General features: G+C 43.5%; 1 protein-coding gene across 1 annotated transcript in view; it reads left to right on the forward strand.

Moving 5' to 3' along the window:
- The window catches only part of LOC146863631 (cyclic AMP-responsive element-binding protein 3-like), a 78672-nt gene extending 67885 nt beyond the window's left edge, over positions 1-10787 (forward strand). Inside the window, exons 8-10 of the mRNA XM_085627694.1 lie at positions 5836-5920; positions 6025-6109; positions 7342-10787. Coding sequence (XP_085483820.1) covers positions 5836-5920; positions 6025-6109; positions 7342-7736 — 565 coding nt within the window. The 3' untranslated portion in view covers positions 7737-10787. The remainder of the gene's footprint in view (positions 1-5835; positions 5921-6024; positions 6110-7341) is intronic.
- Positions 10788-15089: the final 4302 nt, after the last annotated feature.

The raw sequence follows: 15089 nt of genomic DNA on the forward strand, positions 1-15089 counted from the left end.
TATGGGCCAACCATGTATTCCTGGGAACCTGGGTATTTTCTAATCAAGAAACACCGATCGTTCCCTCGAAGAAAGATTGAAGCCTATACTTACCTGGAACCATGAAACGATCCACACATTTATTTATAAATACAGATGTATTTAATTTGTTGCATATTCATCTTTCATAGATGGATAAACTTGTAGGGTGTAGATGCTCCAATTAAAGTGGCGCAGTACTGCTGATCGGTGACAGTAGTGACTGATAATGCACTGGTGCTATTTAAAAGACAGATGCAACGCTGTGGATTGGTACGCATCTAAAATGTTGTCAATGCAATGTTACAATAGTACAATGAATGCCAATCTACAGGTAAATGCATCGAAGTTTCAACCCCATTGATGTTTCCAAAGGGTCATAGTCAGGACAAATCTGGTCAGGGAAATCTAGTTCAGTCAGGCCCCCCAATGTCAGTGTGTGTATATATATATATATATTCACTGAAAAAACCATAGGTTTCACACATGTTATAGTTAGCGGAAATTTTACTGATAAAAAACCAATGAAATTCCCCCGTTATAGTTAGTGCAGGCAACTATAACTCACGCGACCGCAATCCTCTGCTGATGCTAATACTGTATTTAGACACTTATTTGCCCATGTCTTCTTCCATACATTTTTAGCTATACATATATTACAAATATTTTTTTCATAAAGACACATATGTCATCAGCAGAAGATTGCGGTCGCGTGAGTTATAGTTGCCTGCACTAACTATAACGGGGGAATTTCATTGGTTTTTTATCAGTAAAATTTCCGCTAACTATAACATGTGTGAAACCTATGGTTTTTTCAGTGAATTTGCAAGGTTTTTTAAATGCTAATTCCTAACTATAACGTGTGTGAAACCTATGGTTTTTTCAGTGAATTTGTACGGTTTTTTAAATGCTAAGTTACTTTACGCCATTCGTGGCGTGCGCGCCCACTTAACGCAGTTCGTTCCGTGCGCGTTCCGTGCGCGCACGGTGCGCTTCGCGCACCGTGCGCCCACTTTACGCAGTTAGTGCCGTGCACGCACGGTGGGCACGCGGTGCGATGACAAAGCAAGAAAGCACGTCAACAAATCTGTTTCTGCTTTCCTCCGTGACTATGGTATGGGTGCCATTTACCACAACAACTTGCGTTATGACATGCAAGACATTTATAGAGGAGATGGTGTGCACTTCAATGATGAACAGAGTCTTCCTCTTGAACCTTAGACTCTGCATCGGTACTTACTTGTAGGTACCACTAAAAAATCATTTCATAAACACAACGGCTCTTTTTAGAGCTCCCTAATATCTAAACTCTTAAATCTGCTTTTCATTTATTTTATTTTATTTTTTCTACCGTACGCTTACCGTAAGCTTACCGTACGCGTACCCCGTGATTTTTTTAAAAATCAATAAATGTTTTCTTTGTACTTTACAGTCCTTCTTTGACCCCCTCACAAATGTAAGGGGGTCTGTAACTCTCCTCATTGCCCCCTTTTCTTGTTTTCACTCTTTTTTTTCAGAGTGAAATACACAAAATGGCGGCCGCCGCTTCCTGGTTTCGGCCGATTCGAATGTTTACTAAGATCTAAGAGCCAATCAGAATCGCGCTCGCGCACGCCACCGTACGCTTACCGTAAGCGTACGGTAAGCGTACCGTAAGCGGGCTCAGATATATATATTGATTTAAAGGCTATTTTCTCAGAATCTACTGAACAGATTTACACCAAACCTACAAAAGGCACTTCCTTGACCTAGGGACTACCTCTCTGCCAAATTTTGAGTAATTCTGTTCAGCCGTTCGGGCTGTAGCTCGTTCTAAAGGTCCTATGGAAAAATGCATGGGAAAAACGCGTTTTGGGACCCCCCTTTTATCTCAGCCCCCGCTTGACGGATCCCCCCGAGACTTTCAGGGTAGGAGCGGAGCGTAGCGCCCCACCTATTTTGAGAAATTCGCGAGGATTCGTCGACCGGCGCCAAAGTTATTCAAAATAGAATGTTGAGGTTTTCCTATGGAAACGTGGTCCTAACTATAACTACCTACTGGCGACCGCCAGTAGGTAATATATATATATATATATATATTCACTTAAAAAACCATAGGTTTCACACATGTTATAGTTAGCTGGACATTTCCCTCGTAAAAAACCAATGAAATTCCCCCGTTATAGTTAGTAAAGGGAACTATAACTCACGCGACCGCAATCCACTGCTGATGACATCAGATATTACATCACTGCATTTATTCACTTATTTACCCATTTTTCTTTCCTTTAACCTTTAGCTATACATATTTAATAAATATTTATTTTACAGAAAGACACATGTCATCAGTGATGTAATATCTGACGTCATCAGCAGTGGATTGCGGTCGCGTGAGTTATAGTTCCCTTTACTAACTATAACGGGGGAATTTCATTGGTTGTTTACGAGGGAAATGTCCAGCTAACTATAACATGTGTGAAACCTATGGTTTTTTCAGTGAATTTGTACGTTTTTTAAAATGCTAAGTTATGTAATTATTATTTACATTTTTTTTTTTTAAGGTTTTTCACCGTGCGCGTACCGTGCGCGCACAGTGCGCATCGCGCACCGTGCGCGCTCTGTGGGCGCGCGGTGCGCTTCGCGCGCCCACGTTACGCACGAGCGCGATTCTGATTGGTTGTTAGATCTTAGTAAACATTAGAATCGGTCGAAACCAGGAAGTGTCAGCCGCCATTTTATCTCTCGCAGTCTGAGGTGGTGAAAAACAAAGGTGGAGAACGTGAAAAGGGGGCAGGGTGGACAGTTCCTGACCCCCTAGCCTTTGTCAGGGGGTCCCAGAAGGACCCCCAAGGGCAAAAATTAATTGTAATTTTTTTTCGAAAAATCGCGGAATGCGCGCAGCGTACGCGCACGGCGTAAACGGAAAAATTCCACGGACTTCGCGTAACGATTCCGCGACTACGCGTACCGTGCGCGCACGGCAAAAAAAAACAAAAAAAAAACTTAGCATTTAAAAAAACGTACAAATTCACTGAAAAAACCATAGGTTTCACACATGTTATAGTTAGTAGGACATTTCACTCGTGAAAAACCAATGAAATTCCCCCGTTTTAGTTAGTGCAGGCAACTATAACTCACGCGACCGCAATCCTCTGCTGATGACGTCAGATATTACATCACTGATGACATATGTGTTTTTCTGAAAAAAAAATATTTCTAATATATGTATAGCGCAAAATTAATGGAAGAAGACATGGGTAAATAGGTGTCTAAATACAGTGATGTAATATCTGACGTCATCAGTAGAGGATTGCGGTCGCGTGAGTTATAGTTGCCTGCACTAACTATAACGGGGGAATTTCATTGGTTTTTCACGAGTGAAATGTCCTACTAGCTATAACATGTGTGAAACCTATGGTTTTTTAAGTGAATATATATATATATATATATACTCTCTCACTCTCTTGTGTACTGCACATACCGTAATTAGTGCAGGGTTGGAGGATGCCAGCACACAGCTTAGGTGCTTTTGATGTATTAATAGTGTGTTGCCCGCATAGCATTACACTGTCATAGCTGGTGGGAAAAGAGGTGTTAATCTAAAAATTGCTGTGAAGTAAAAAATTGTGGTAAGCACACCACTAAAAAGGGAGAATCTTTCTGATACATTTTAAGGTCAGGCACAATAAAATGGTAGTTCTGAATTGTTATGGAAAACAATGGACATGGAAAAGATACTCAAATGAATGTACGAATGTCTGTTGTAAACCTCCAATGTTAATATATTCCATGTGGGAAGATATCACAAAAGGTTCTAGTGATAAAACTACAAGTTCCGTCTGTACATTTCTTAACAGATCTCGGACCATTATGTGTAGTTATTTTGGGAAATAGAAAACTAAATAAATCAACAACAAAGCATTGTTCATTGACGCAAATCACCATATATGTTATTATTTGTTATACATTTCAAGGATGCTTAGACCGTCATACCAAACAGGCAATGAAAACATGAGGCGATCGTGAGTCCCTGTAAGGAGCACGTTAGCCTAAAAGAACATGGGCTGCTGTCAATCCTCTGTGCTGTATAGTCCATGTGATTTGGAATCGAGCACGTCAATCTATTTCAGTTCTTTTCTTGAATTCGCAGTTGTCTTGTCACGACCTCCCTTGCAAGACCACCTGTTCCGTGACCTGCCAATGGATGCCCTCAGCTGTGTGTTTGAAGCGTTGAGAATGTTCAATTACAGGTGCCCCAATGACAGAACATGTAATGCAGCTCCTGTGTTGGAGCATGCGGGTCTCCATCTTACCATTTGTTGGGTATATATATATATATATATATATATATATATCTATCTATAGATATATATATATATATCTTGTTGTATGGGCGCCATATAACATAGATAACATCTTTAGAATTACCGTGTGTAAATCCTTTCAGGCCAAATTTAACACTGCCATGAATAAAGACCTTCTATGCAATAGATTCAAGCTAGGAAATGCCCACATTGGTAGTGCCCCACCACCAGCGGTAAACCCCACTGTGAATACAAAGTGGATACAGTCAGTCTTGGTAAACGTGCTCTGACTATTGAATCCTTTATTTTGGGACCTCTTTTGAAGGAAAATTACAGTTTCTCTGGATTGGGCAGCAATTATTTAATTAGATACCAGTGCCTGAAAATAATCTTTCTGAGTTCATTGCTTGCCGTGCTAAAAGTGTTAACACAGATCAAGCAGTCTGTATCTCCCTCTCATGTAGGTGGTTTTCTCCGGGATTATTCCAAGCTCTCGAGCATGCTTGTTTTACTAATCCTTTGGGATAACCCCTTTTGAGTAATTTTGTGAAAAGTATGTCTGTTTTCCCTGAACATATTCTCCCTTTTGGTCCAAATCCTGAAGATACACAAGAACTGCCCAAAGTGCAGCTCGTCTCTTGGGTAGGCCTGGGCGAAGCACTACGCTACGCTCGCGTAGTTTGCGAAGTTCGCGCTACTTCGCACTACGCGAACTGCACGTAGCACAGTGCGAACACGCGTAGCGTAGTGTTGCGTAGTGCTGCGGTCATTTTTTGCTTGCTCGTGGTCCTCAACGTCAAGTTGGCGACCGCGAGCAAGCAAAATGACATCCCGGCGAGACTTTTTCCTTGTTCGCGATCGCGAGCATGGAAAATAAACCTCCCGGCGAGATTCCCAACGCGAGGAGGTCAGGTTTCTCATTGCGAGGGGTCGCGTATGCTCGCGACCGCTCGCGATGAGAAACTACCAGTTCGCGTTGAGAAAACTGCCGCTCGAGGAAAAATCTACTCGAGCAGCAGAAAACTACAGCTCGCACTGTGCAAGATGCCATTTTCAATGATTGCACAGTGCCGGTTGCTTGTCCGCACTGTGCAATCATTGAAAACAACATCTTGCACAGTGCGAACATGTTACTACGCAGTTCGCGAAGTGCTACGCGTAGCTCGCGTAGTGCGAACTTCACTTTGCGTAGCTTCGCGAAGTGCTACTTCGCGAACTACGCCCACCCTTACTCTTGGGCTCCTTGGCTGGACTGAGGTATTCCAATAGAGAGTTTCTTTCCGTAGGTTTTCTGTAAAATGAGGGAAAATTACCTTTTGCCCTCCAGGTGGTATTCGCGCTCCACATTGCCACACGCTTCATGTTTGTCAGATGTGGCGGGCTTGACACTTTGATGACAGCTTGACTGATCTGGTGCTTGAGTGACTGCAGTGCCATCGGGAGCACGCTGCTTCCTTAGAATGCAGTCGCTCTACGGTAGTGTGTGATGAGCAGGGTGTGCTACCATTTGCTGACGTCTCTTCTTTGCCTTTAGATCTCTGCTGCAGCAGCTTAGAAATCTCCAGGCTCTTTTAAGGCAAACTTCGACAAAGACCACCACCTCCAGCACCTGTGTCATGGTGAGTTTTCTTCCTGCTCTTGGCGAAGAGACCTCCGGGCCCTTCTTTCAGCTGTTGCACAGGGTGGTGTCGCTGTCCTAATGCCTGTGTTTCTGTCTCTGCAGATGTTGCTGCTCTCCTTCTGTCTCATACTGTTTCCAAGTTTTTACCCTTTTGGTGCAAGGGGGCGTAATCAGGAGCTCAGAGGAGGTAAGTGGTGGCCTTGTGGAGAGAACATCTATGTGCCAGATAGAAGGTACGAAGAGCTGGCAGATGGACGCAGATGAACAAATAGATGCAGGCAGTGAAATATTTGAGTGTTCGTAGTCCTACCTGGCCAGATCACCTGTATGAGGTACTTGCTGAGGCACAGGCAGACACTTGAGAAAGCAAGAGACCTGTCCTGTACCCCCTGGAAGAGAAGACAGGGAAGATATTTGTAGTCAGAAAAGGTAAAACGAGCAATCTGGGAATCCGCCTTCTAGTGAGCTTGTCTTCAATTGAAGGCACAGTAGTACTTGGACAGTCTAGGAAGGACAGGCCAGGAAGGACAGGCCAGGATGGACAGGCCAGGGTAATTAACAGGTGGTCCAGATGAGTCACAGACATCCGTTGCAGTACTTTAGGTGTTTACATAGTTATTAACAGTTTTCAAAAAAGGAATCCTTAATGGTTGTAAGGGATGTCTTAATGGCAGAAAAATAAGCCCTGAGAAGCTAAGGGTAACGGTGGGAGCCAGTGAAACATGCCTAATGTAAACAGTATGTGGTTTACTCCAATAGATACCATGTCTAGCACCAATACAGTAAATTACTCCAAGGGACGCCGGTGTTCCTGTAACATTATAATGATGGTGGTGCGCTGAAGAAGGGGCTGGGCGCGGTGATCTGGAGGTCCCAGCACACAAGTACAGTAATGGTCAAGAAAAGAAAGCAAGGGAAGTGTCTAGGCCCTGGTGGACAATCCTCCGTTAGCACAGTTCTAGTGATCTCTACACTGCAACTTGAGGTGCATTTGATGTTTAGGGACCCTCTGAGTGCTCGTGGTTTGTAACTTAGTGAAACAAAGCTGTGCTCTCCAAGGAGTCTGAGGCGTTGCAGGAGGCGCACCGAGGTAGCAGCAGAAGGGGCATCCTGGAGAATCTTCAGGGCCTAGAAAGCCCTCCTAGCTCTCGGCCTTGGAGGTGGGCAACAGATGCAGATGGGTTCTTGGGTGGGAATGTTGCATTGGAAAGTGATATCCCTGCAGATCATGAAAGGTGGCCAACCTAAGGGTACCCCATCAGAGGAGGTTTGTGACTCAGGATTGTGAGGACAAAGCCTCTCACATCAAGGGCTTCCACAAGACCTTGTATTAGCCACAGCTGGAGGTTTGGGAGCTGCAGCAGGGTCCGGTGGTCCTTTACCAAGGTTGACTTTCTCTTGGTTTCTGTCTTTTTTTAGTTCTTTCGCGTCAAATCCGCGAATTCCGGTCAGAAGTCAGCAGTCCACAGGACCCACTGCTCAGTGTTCTAAGTGAAGGAGAAATGTACTCCGAAAAAGAAGCAGTGGAGCTCACTGTGGAAGTCTCAAACTCGGGGTTATCCAGCATTGTGAATGATACGCCAGGGATGGAGGACGTAGGAAAGGCGGAGTCCGGCTCATCTGTCAACAGTAACTCTTCATCCGACGGCTCTTCGGACCCCCAAGCTGACCAGGCTCCAGCCAGCCTGGGTCAAGAGGCTGGAGGTGAGGTGCAGGACTCGCACGCACTTCCTGTTGTAAACAGGAAGAAGCAGGAGTGGCCGGAAGTGACGACTCGTGTGGTGATCCAGCCGCGACACTCGGATGAAATGTGACCTGCGGAACTTGACTCTGGGTCCTGGAACTATGTAAGAACCCCAAAAATGGGGTCTCTTTGTAAATATGTGAATGTTTTCCAACACCTGTATATCCCAAGTGGGGCATTATTTAGGAAGGCTGTGACCTGGCGCAGCTTTGGCCCAGTGATGGGTCCCTTTTCCTCATTTGTCTGGGACAGAGTGGATTCCGCTGCCCTGGCCAGTCTGTTAGTACTGCTTTCCCCGCGGTGAGTACAGCATTGATAACATTTCTTTGCCCAAAAGGGTGCAAGCCTCTGGGTCTAACTAATCCGAAGGAAGAAGCCTCGCTGTTTGTGTTTAGCAGTGTTGTCCCCATAAGCAGGATGTCTGTTGGTAAAGAGCTCAGTGAGTTAAGCTCTTGCAGCTACCCTGTGTGTCTGACCTGCAGATAGATTTAAATGTGGTTGGGGGTGACTTGACTCCATCCTTTCACCTTTCTGAAGTAGATGCAGTGAGAACCATGAAACTGAGTGATTGTAACACCGTTAATGCTAGCAATCTGTGGTCACTAGCAGTGTATTTCAATAGTTTATTGTGATTCGAATGTCACTAAAGGCCTTGCTGCTGGCAGACGCATCATGGTAGACCTACACACGTCCTCGTGAAAGGTTCACAGGAGGATGGGAGTGAGATAGAGTGGCCGCTGTGTGCTGTACAGATGCCACAGAGAAATGCCCTCTGCAACAGCATCCTCTGGTGGGCAGGGGGAGCGTTCAGGTGTTTCGGTGTGGCTGTTGATCCACATACTTGTTTGTCTTTCATGGTATCATATCCGTTTCAGTATCGCCCCTCGCATTCGCGTTGTGTGCACTTCAGTGCGTATGCAGAGAGATCTTGCTTATCTCCTAAATTGTGTATGGTCGTAAGTGCACACCATGAGCCAGTCGCCTTTAGACCCCACCTCTTCTTGTGCCACTTCATAAATCACTAGTGAGGCACACAAATTTGTTTAAATTGCCTTCCTGTTGGCCAAGACGGATAACCTTCAATGGTGCTGGATATCATTGAAGTGCATGATGATTCTGCTGACAAGTTGTTAAATTTGTTATAAGTGGTTCTTTGTCTCTCCAATAAGTTGTTTAAACTTTTTTTAAATGGTTCTTTGTCTTTGAATACTGTATGCAATTTTACCCTGTGCTTGGCAGTCTAGAACTGGTGTTCAACTACACGTTTTCTTCCGGAGACCACATCTGATTTTGAAGGACACTACATAATTGTTGTATATGAGGCATAGAGGATATTTTGCCTGCCTCACCTGGGAAACTGATACCACCTATCACTTTGGGCTTTTTAGTGTGCCCTCTGTGTTTTCTGCAAACCGAGTCCCTTTTAAATAGCATCACATGTGTGTCACAGGTCCCATTGTGAGCACCCTTTGAACAGGCTTTTATGCTAGTTATCTTTTTTCTGTACGTTGACATTTTCTTTTAATAGCTCCAAATCTCTGAACGTTTACACCTCTGTGTATCTGTGAACATGTATATTCAAGACCATCTCTCAGAACTGTTCTAATTATATTGTTTCTGTTAAGCACAGACCCTTTTCCACATCATGTTAACTTTCTTTTGTTTCATAGAAAGGCAGCAGTCTTCTTGCAGTTTGTACCTTCTGTTAGTCTTCGTTCCCAGCTGTCTTTTTGCTGCTGCTTCTACCTCAATGGGGGGTGTATTATCGCTGGCTCCTTCTCACCTGTCTGGAGATCACTAACTTGTGATGTCCATGGTGCCTGTGGAGGAGGCCTCATCGCTGTGTTCCGCCTCCATGAAGAGGGTTACAGGTGTCCCAGATGCACCAGCACCTTCCCACGTGTCTTCAGGAATTGTTTCATTTTACAGACTCCCATATCATTAGCGTTCTTCGGTCGAATCGTTCAGTGAGTGGCCCAAATTTTAACCCTGATATCCTTGAGCCTTTAGTACTACACAGAGACTTTATCCCTAACACAGGAATAGCCAGTTCCGTTGGTTGCTTAAGATAAACTAACAGTGGTAATAGCGCTCACTGAACGCCAATACCCTAAGATTGTCCACTTGTGTCTTGCTTTGAAACAAAATGTATCCGTTCAGCTGCGGAACCTAGAAGCACCAGCCCAAAAGTGGAGCGCAGTTTAGTGATTTTTTTTTTTTTTTGTGGCATTTCCCAGACGGGGACTGATTTTATTATAGCTCGGGATAGCCAGTTGATCCCAGCTGGAGTCATCCCAGGATGCCCTAGCACATCAGTCTGCTTTGTTGCCAATCTACACAGGCTCAGGTTGTGCTCCTGTTTCAAGACCTTAGAAGGGCCTTCAGCATGGGAGCTGCTTGAGTGTGAATGATTTTTATTCTCATCAACAAGTTTATGAAACGGGATCTCCTGATTATGAGCAGTGATCACAAACTGCTTAAAGTTTGCATTCAAACAATCCCTCTGTGGTCAGGGGCAACTGCCATAGCTGCTTTTAGTTGAAGAGGTGGTTTGTCTAATCTGGAAATAACACTGTCATTGGGCTGTGTCCCTTTGCCTCTACCGCAGTGAGACTGTGCCTATTTATATTTGAAGTGTCTGGCCAAGCTCTGGAATGTATCCTTGTGCCTGTCCGTGCACTGCATTGGTTCTTGTTTATCTGCTTTGAAATAGTTATATATTTTTATTATACAAGAGAGTTTTATGAGAAGGCAAGCTGGAGTTGAAATCACATTGATTTAGCGCTTGATTGCTGCCCTCTGCCCGGCACTGCTGCTGCTGTTAGTCTATTGTAAGTTGTGTTTATTGAGCTGTCCTCCTCCAGGTAGCTGTTTTCTGTTCCTGCTGCAGTAATGATTGATGGGAGGGAGTGGGCCAGTCATTTGACAGGTGTAGAACCCACCACCCTGTTCATGCAGCCGTAGCCTGTGAATCAGAGGCCTGCTTTGCCTTTCCATGTGGAGAGGAAGGTTGAGAAGATGCAGATGTTCCTTCAGTTGAATTAAGCATGTGTGAAGGAAGGCTCAGATGATTTTACTAGAGTGATAAAAAGTCATTTTATTATAATAAAATATGGAACCAATGTTGTTTGTCATCCTTGTGTGTCATTGTCTCTACATTGTGAAATCAGTCTGTGTCTTGTTAAAAAAAAAAAAAGCTTCTTCCTTTTTTGAGGGCCCTGCGAAGTGTACTGGACCTGGGCTGTGCTCAATTCACTGCGATAGTCCTTTGTAATTTCATCATCTGATTAAACATCATAAAGCATCTTAAAACAGGATAATTTAGCTAATTCTACATCAGAACGAGGCAGTGGAGTGGAAGGGTTTTTAGGAGAACATTTTGTGGTAATCCCGAATGACACCCAAGTAGTATAAAAAGTACTTTATTCTTACAACTGTCCCCAGCAGCAGAGATCAGCGACTAGCCACAGCAATGAGCAGAATCCAACTGCTTAGAAACTTTCAACTGAAACCTTCCACAGCTGTGGAACTTGTATTAAAAGGATACGACCAGCAAGTATGATGTAAGCAGGTGGGAGCCTGTGCAGCTCGTGTCCAGAGAACCATACAATTTATAATGAAACACAAAATGCAATAATACAATACAATGTGATTTAATGTAAAAATAAGAATTAACTCACTACATCATATCTCCTCCCTTTACCATAACTAAAAGAAGCAATGATCAATTAAAACTGTAAATACTAATTAGGAGAAGAAAGATGAGAAACCATATTAATTTAAAAGAAAATCTGAAAGATTTTTAGGTGTCGTAATCTTTCTCTTAGGACGACAGTCCTTCTAATTCCTAATGCAAGAAGAAACATTGTTATATGTAGACAAAGTGGTAGGTTCAATGAGTTCAGAATCAGAAATATATTTAGTTTGAACAGAATCATCCTTTAAACTAGCTGAATAGGTGGGTTCAATGAAATCCAAATCCACCTGAGAGTCCATAATCGAGCTACCGGAACCTTCTCCAGAAGCCCCTTCCTCAATGGCCAATTCGACATTAGAATCTGATAAAGAAATCACTGTGAAGAAGAGTACACGTCACTCTCACATACATAAGTCATTGTTATCACTGGTTAAAGGCCATCAACAACTTTGGCTAGCTAGTTCTTACTCCACCAGGATCCGTTGTTGAGTTTTACATACGTTTTCCCAACCCTGGTAATTTTAAAGTTTTTGATTTACAATTTTTCAAATTATAGGGGAGTTTCATTTTAAAACCATCACCAACAAGTAACTTAAATTTTCCTTGACTTGACCTATCGGGTTTTTGATTGCTCTCCACATTAACTATTCTTTTAGACTCCACATTTATTTTTAGTTTCTCGTACATAGCTTTGATGTCCAACATGGATAATCCCTTCTCGATCCAAGAAGAAGTGAGAGATGTACATGGCATGTGGTCTTTAAGCATACAAAATTACTCCTGTGCCTCAGTTGGGGGTAGAGTGATATGTCCACATTTTTTCTATAACTCCCTTGCATCAACCTGGTTAGCGAGTGCTGCCTGCACAGCTTCAACAATATCCCTATTAACTCTTTCTACAAGACCATTCTTATTAGGTGAGTAAACTGCAGTGTGCACATGGTATGTACCATTATAGTTAACCTTTGAAATTTAAGAGAAGTAAATTGTTTTCCATTATGTGTGACTATACTGGATGGCAAAACCTCTGTGAAAACACTCCCTTAAATATGTGTGTATCAGTGGTAGGCTGGGATACCCATGGGACATGTGCCCACTTGGGAAAGTAGTCAATTAAAACAAAAGCATACATTTTGCAATAATATCATAGGGGCCTAAATGTGCAGTGCAAATTTTCCCCATGGTCTGTTGGGAAATTTAGAATTAATGGGAGTTGATTTGTTGGTACAAAGAGACTTGTCAGAGTTAACACAATTAAGAGATTTTTTTACAAATCCTGTGATTTGTGAGTTCATGTAGGGCCACCAAAATACTTCTCCGGCACGTTTCTTAGTGAAAATGTCCATTGTGTGCTAATGTAATAATATTGTGTCAAGTATCTTTAGGAGGAATAACATAATCCTCTTTTAAAACCATGTCCTCAGAAACTGAGGTAAATTCTCTAACTTTACAAGCTGTCTGCATTGATGAAGTTAAAATGTTCTCACAAGGCCATCCTTTGGCGAATGCCCACATTTTGTTATTTTAACTCCTTGTCTTCTCGACAACTCTCCATCCATACTATTCTAGATAACTCCCCACCACATGCAGACAAAACATCGTCCACAACCGCAACCACACGTACTTCAATGGTCTCCGAATAAGATTCTGCAGAGACATTCGGTAATCCTGATAAATGATCTTCTACACTATTGTGAACCTCTTGTATGTAATCTGCTCAAAAATTATATTCATAAATTTTAGAAAAAAATCTGACCAATCATGATGTCCCTACCAGTGCCATTTACTATTTAGTAACACCATAAGAAATTTGTGATCTGTTTTGAGGGTGAATTCTCTTCCCCATAGGTACATTTCAAAGTGTTCAATTAGCCGCATACAGGTTAAACCCTCTCTTTCTATGATACAATATCTGGCTTCAGAACAAGAAAGAGGTCTCGAAGCAAAAGCCGCTGTGTTCTCCAAACCTTGGCATCTCAGATTAAGGATATCCCCCCAAACCTTCAGAGCTAGCATCAACGTACAAATAACAGTGCAGTCTTTGGTTAAAAGGGGTTAAGGGTAAAGCCTTGACAATTTAATTTTTGAGTTGTCTAAATGCTTCCTGATGTTCGAAAGACTAATTTGAATTTTACACCATTCTTGAATAAGTTTCTCAATGGTAATACTATTTGAGAAAATGTATTCACTAATCTGGAGTAAAACTTACACAACCCAAGATAGAATCTCAGTTGATCTTTGCTGGTGGGTGTACACACTTCTTAATTGCTTGAACCAAACATGGCTGAAACCCTTTGCCGAAATGGTGTGACCCAAATAATCTACTTCCGGAGTGAGAAGTTTTGTATTTCTTAATTTTAATGTGGTGCCTTTTTCCTTTAAAACTTGTAGCACTTTAGACAACTGTAAATTGTGCAATTCATTGGTCTCAGCAAAAACAATAATGTCATCTTGATGCGCCATAACTCCTTCCATACCCTACCTTTAAAAAGAGTCAAATAAGTTTTTGAAAGATTGATGCAGTTGACGCTAGGCCAAAAAAAGGCAGGTGGACATATCTAAAACCTCCATCATGTGTGATAAATGTGGTCAGGTGTTTACAACCCTCTTTCAACAGAATCTGGTGATTTGCAGATTTGAGGTCTAATGATGTAAAAAAAAAAAAGCCCCCTACCAGTTGTGCTAACAGTCCTTGTATTTGTGGAAGCATATGGCAGTCAACAATGATCTGTTTATTTAGAAACCTCAAATCAGCACGCATCAGAAGAGAGCCAGACTTTTTCTTCCCCAAAGGGATGACTCAACAGGTTCAATTACCCCTTCATCCAACAACTGTTGTAACAAGGTACTAAGTTTATGTTCGAGGCATATGAGCTGCAGATTATACACTGTGCATAGATCGCCATCTGGTGTTGGGCCCGGATGTTTGCAGTTTGTTTTTCCTCTTGGAAAGTCTTTGGGAGTCACGAGGACGGTGACTCCTCCTCTGGTTAGTATTGCGCATGGGCTTCGGCTCCATCCTCAGATTGTTTTTTTCCGCCATCGGGCTCGGATGTAATACTTCGCGCTCCGGTTCCGAACTTCCCAGTTCACCGATCGACGCAAAAATCCTCGCTCATCGAGCTTCTTCAAAGATATAAATCATCTTACTCATCTTCTCTTCGGCACTTCTTTGATTCCGGTGGTCGACGGCGGCCTTCGGGCCTATTCCGGCTCCGGTCTCGGCTGATGGAAAGAACTCCCTTCAAGAAGTGCCCTCGATGTGGGTCCAAGTTTCCCCACACCGATCTCCATGAGGTGTGCAACCTCTGCCTCTCCCCAGAACACGAGGCCCGAGACTGTCCCGCCTGCAAGTCTTTTCGCTCAAAAAAGACCATTCGAGATCGACGGGCTAGACGCAACATGGCGCACTCCTCGACCTCCGCTCCAGTCGACATCTTCGGGGACGACGTCGAAGCTCCAGGACATAGAACAGGAGGACGACGACCTCGTCAGCGCTTCTGAGGCCGACAACTCAGATGTGGAGGACATCACCCCGTCGCAGCGGGTCCTGAGTACAATTCCCCCTCCCACGCCCAGGCCGATACCGAAAAAGGCTTCGGTCACACCTTCGCCTCCGGGCCTAGGAAAGACCAAGGACATTGCTTCTCACACCCCACCTTCGGGCCCGGTAAAGAAGCCTTCCGGCAGCTCGGGCTCGAGCCAGCCGGCCACCGGTGCCGAGAA

The sequence above is a fragment of the Triturus cristatus genome, chromosome 2_1 (assembly GCF_964204655.1).
Source record: "Triturus cristatus chromosome 2_1, aTriCri1.1, whole genome shotgun sequence".
NCBI classification, from domain to species: domain Eukaryota; kingdom Metazoa; phylum Chordata; class Amphibia; order Caudata; family Salamandridae; genus Triturus; species Triturus cristatus.